A 5,159-nucleotide genomic window follows, 5' to 3' on the forward strand; every position below is an offset into this window, starting at 1 on the left:
GCATAGACACACACACACACACACACACACACGCATAGACACACAGACACACACACACACTCACACAGACACTGAATCTGTGACACACATGATGATGCTGTCATGTTCCTCAAACTGTTCATGGTCTCTTTCAGGTCCAGCTGTTCAGCGTCCAGTCCAGAACGGGCCGAGTTCAGAAGAGCTGGAGGTCCAGAGACGGTGAGCTGCACAAACACACACTGCTGTGATATCTCACTAGAAATTAACCGTACTGTATAAATCACATTCACACACGAGTCTTTAACTAGATCCCAATAAAAGAGCAGGGTGTTGTTCAGAACAGCATATATTTACCAAACTGATCTTACTGATATATGGACACTGTCTTGTCAATGTTGAAAACAATTTTTTTTGTGGAAACCGTGATGCATTTTATTTTTCAGGATTCACAGATGAACAGAAAGTTCAAAAGAACAGCATTTATTTGAAATAGAATCTTTTGTAACATTACGAATGTATTTACTGACACTTTAGATCAATTTAATGCATCACAGATGAATAGAAGTGTTAATTTCCACTGATTAATGAATCAGCACAGCTGTTTTTGCTCTGATGCGGTCAGTGAAACACACACACCGTCGCCCTCTGCTGGTCACAGGAAGCATCAGCTGTTCTGCTGTCCCATCATGCATCTGGAAAATTCCACATCTCTCACTGTGCAGCTTCCCGCATCAGGAAACTCAAGAGCATCTGATCGATTCTCATCATGTTGCTGTCAGACTCATTATTAGATCAGATATGAAACACGGCACCATGTTCCCAAAAAAATACATTAATACTTCTATCCATCAAGGATGCATTATATTGCTCAAAAGCAGTGTTGGGGAGTAACTAGTTACATGTAAATAAATTACGTAATTTAATTACAAAATAAAAGTAATTGTAATCAGTTACAGTTACTGAGAAAAATTGTGTAATTAAATTACAGTTACTTATGAAAATGTTAGCGATTACAAAGAGGGTTACGTCTAAATATTTTCACACACAAACAGATTTAATTGATTTATTTCATAAATTGCATTTACTGCTTTAATATATGAGACACAAATGTTTCAGGAGTTTAGGACACATGCTTATTCAATAACTGTTTTATTTCCTGTTTGGGTTTATGTTTATGCTTTATTTTTTAAGATGAACAGTTTTTTCCAAGCCGTTGTTAGATGCCAGTGTTTCTGTTGTAACTGTGCAAAGATTTGATTTCAGAAACAGTATCATAGTTATTAAACTATATCTTGTGTTAGTTTTAAATCTGTATTTAACCTCAGAACGATCTCAAAGTAAAAGACCTGCTAAAGACTGATATTGTGGTGGCTGTGCTTTAAAATGAAACTATTGCAATCTTAATTAAAGTAACGAAGGATTTTGAGAAGTCTGACAGTAATCAGTGTTGAGTTCTGTTAGGCTATTCCTGCCTGCTTTACATGTTTCAAAAGGACAAAACATTGTTAGAAATTTAGTAAAGTAATTAAAAAGTAATCAAATGTAATCAGTTACATTACTTTAATAAAGTAATTGAAATAGTTACACTACTTGTTACATTTTAACTTTTAATCTGTAACCTGTTACATTTCCACAGTAACCTTCCCAACACATTTGTGACATTTACAATGTTACAGAACATTTCTATTTCAAATAAACGCTGTTCTTTTGAACTTTCTATTCATCTGTGAATCCTAAAAAATAAAACGTATCACGGTTTCCACAAAAATATTGTGCAGCACGACTGTTTTCAACATTGATAATAATCAGAAATGTTTCGTGAGCAGCAAATCAGCATATTAGAATGATTTCTGAAGATCATGTGACACTGAAGACTGGAGTAATGATGCTGAAAATACAGCTGCGCATCACAGGAATACATTACAGTTTAACAAAGATTCACATAGAAAACAGCTGTTTTAAATTTTAATAATATATCACAATTTTACTGTATTTTTGATCAAATAAATGCAGCCTCGGTGAGCAGAAGAGACTCTTTCAGAAACATTAAACCTCTTGACCGTTAGTGTGTGAGTGAGGTCTGTGTGCAGTGCATGATGGGTATGTCGGTGTGTGTTTATGTGTGTATTTAATCTCCGCAGGCAAATGGAAATGCAGCAGCAGCAGATGCAGGCGCATATCGAGCGGGAGAGACGATCGTCCAACTCAGGTCAGACGCAACGACTGAAACACTGATCTGAATAATGATACTGTTGTCTTCTGCAGAGCTGCTTTACAGTTAAAGCCTCATTAACTGTGAAGCGCTGTAGTAATGAGTGATTTGTGTGTGTTTTCCCAGGTTCTCCGTTTCAGGGTCACCCTGCGGTGCTGTCTGTAGCTCCTCCCATTGTGGCTCCGCCTCCTCTGTCGATGGGCGGTCCCTGTCCCCCTCCCCCACCCGGGCCGCCGCCCCCTTCTGCTGGAGCTCCGCCCCCTCCCCCACCTCCTCTGCCTGTGGGCGGGTACGGGGGCCACGCCCAGGACGATAGCCACACCCCCACGGGTCTCGCTGCCATGATCGCCGGAGCCAAACTGCGCCGTGTGCAAAGGGTGCGACATCATCTCATGCTTCAAGAAGTGTTTTCACATTCATTTTTCCCATAAAGATTTTTAAAAAGAGTTTGTTTGAGAGTTACAGTGGTGACCAAAATTATTAGAACACTAGTATTTCCAGCAGCTAAAAATGGTTTTAAGTCAGATATTTCTATCTTTTGCTGCAGTGTGTCAGTAGAAAATATCAGTTTACATTTCCAAACATTCATTTAGCCATTAATTGTAATAATGCAGTGAGATATATGTTAGTGCTGCACACAGAGCTCTGATCTGATCATAATCAGTCTGTCTGGAGTCACATGAAGAAACAGAACAAACTGAGACAGACTCAATCCAGAAGAACTGTAGCGACGTCGGTTAGCTGTTAAATGCAGTTATTTAAAAAATAAGTTGAATTTACGTGAACACACGACTTCAACGAGAGCATATACAATCAAATAGCGACCTTGTAGCTCATGGTAGGTCTGTCTTTAATGGTTTATAAGTTATAGTTAAAACAAATGGAGTTTTTGCTTCTGGAACCGACTCTATGACCGAACCCAAACCAAAGATGTTTAGCAGAATCATTTCCAGGCAACGGCAGTCCATACTGGCTGCAAACATGATCAAAATCCCCTTCAGATTGTACTTTATAATAAAATAAAATGTTCACTGAAAATGTCATATATAGTCATTTCTACTACACAAAAAATAAGGTTGAGAATCTTTAACATCCGTGGACCGCTAAGGGTTCATTATAGTGAAAAACGTTTCTTCAGATGATTAAAATGTTCTTTACTCTAAGAAATAAATGGTTCTTTTAAGAACTGATCACCGAAAGGTTCTTTAGGAGCCACAAATGGATCCTCTATGGCATTTCTGTGAAAACACACATCTGGAGCCTTTATTTTTGAGAATTTAGAGTCATTACACTGAGTTTGAGACTGTTTGTGAGTCTTTTTGACTGATTCTTTATAACGAATCCAGGGCTGCAAAACATTTAATCGCATCCAAAATAAAAGTTTTTGTTTACATACTATATGTGTGTGTACTGTGTATATTTATTATGTATATATAGATACACATACATGTATATATTGCTATCAAACGATTAATCGCAATTAATCTCATCCAAAATTAAAGTTTTTGTTTACATAATATATGTGTGTGTACTGTGTATATTTATTATGTATATATAGGTACACACACATACATGTATATATTAAGGAAAAATATGTTAGATTTATATATAAAATATGTATATTTATTAGTGCTGTCAAACGATTAATCGCGATTAATCGCATCCAAAAACACTTTCTCACATCTCACATGAAAAAAACATTCCCAAAGAGGCCAATAATATCAATGAACGTAGGAAAACAAAAAGAGTCGGATCATCAGATAATGTGTTTGTGTTGATGTTTGTCCGCAGATGGAGGAAAGCTCTGCGTCCGGAGCCAAAAACGAAGCCAACCGGAGCAGCGGCGGAAGCGGAGGCCTGATGGAGGAGATGAACGCGCTGCTCGCTCGCAGGTCAGAGACACTTAGCCTTCCTCTGGCCACGGGTCTGGAATTAACAGGGGCTCGGGGCAAAAATGGCCCTGTATAATTAAACTAAATCTATTAAGGATGTCACGGATAAAGTGGAAATGAAATGAAAAATGTCAATTGCGGCATTAAATTTAGATGGTGCATCAAATTATGCGTTTTTACAGCGTTCCGCATTATATCCAATCACACGCGATTCTGTTGAGCTTATGAATGCGATGGCCAATCAGAGGCGTCCAGATGAGTTGTGTTGAGCGCGTCATAAACAACAAAGTGGAAATGTACGTACGATGTAAGGAAGAGATTCGTTTTTTGGAAACGGGGGAGTTTTTTGAGCGTTCTTTGATAATGTAAATGTTCTTTGTATATAATTTATGTGCTGTTTGAATAACTATGCACATGAAAGTGTTGTAATTAGTAACTTAATGTTTTTACTAAATTACAATCACGTTTTATACAAGTTCATTTTGTAAAACATTTTATCGGGAAGCCTTTTTCCACCGTCGAACAAAAAAAAAAAAACGGTAATTGGACTTTTAATTTCACAATTCTGACTTTTGTTCTCGTAATTGCACGTTTACGTCTCGCAGTTCTGACTTTTTTCTCAGAATTTCGTGATATGATCTCTAAATCCTGACTTTTTTCTCGCAATTGCGAGTTATATAGTCAGAATTGTGAGTTATAAACTCGCGACTGTAAGAAAATAGACTTTTTTTCCCCCTCAGAATTGGACTTTGTAATCGCAATTCGAGTTCATGATATCTCACAATTCTGAATTGTGAGAAGTCAGAGTTAGTGTAAGAATTGTGAGATAAAACTCGCAATTAGCTTGTTTTATTTTTATTCAGTGGGTACCATGTGCTTGCCTAAACGATGGGTCATGATGAGCGACACCACACGTAATACACACTGATAATAAACACAAATGATTAAACACACACACACTTTACTTCTGATCACAGACGGAAAGCAGCAGATGAGAAGAAGGACGGAGAAAGCCCAAGCGTGAGTACAGAGCTGATGGAGATGTTTAGCAGCTAATTGTTGTCGATTTTCAATTA

General features: G+C 37.6%; 1 protein-coding gene across 1 annotated transcript in view; it reads left to right on the forward strand.

Moving 5' to 3' along the window:
* The window catches only part of evlb (Enah/Vasp-like b), a 31,630-nt gene that overhangs the window by 19,533 nt on the left and 6,938 nt on the right, over window positions 1-5,159 (forward strand). The window contains exons 4-8 of the mRNA XM_016573024.1: window positions 135-198; window positions 2,121-2,188; window positions 2,318-2,568; window positions 3,983-4,083; window positions 5,061-5,103. Coding sequence (XP_016428510.1) covers window positions 135-198; window positions 2,121-2,188; window positions 2,318-2,568; window positions 3,983-4,083; window positions 5,061-5,103 — 527 coding nt within the window. The remainder of the gene's footprint in view (window positions 1-134; window positions 199-2,120; window positions 2,189-2,317; window positions 2,569-3,982; window positions 4,084-5,060; window positions 5,104-5,159) is intronic.

This window comes from Sinocyclocheilus rhinocerous, unplaced genomic scaffold (genome assembly GCF_001515625.1).
Source record: "Sinocyclocheilus rhinocerous isolate Xijiao unplaced genomic scaffold, SAMN03320098_v1.1 scaffold1074, whole genome shotgun sequence".
NCBI classification, from domain to species: Eukaryota; Metazoa; Chordata; class Actinopteri; order Cypriniformes; family Cyprinidae; genus Sinocyclocheilus; species Sinocyclocheilus rhinocerous.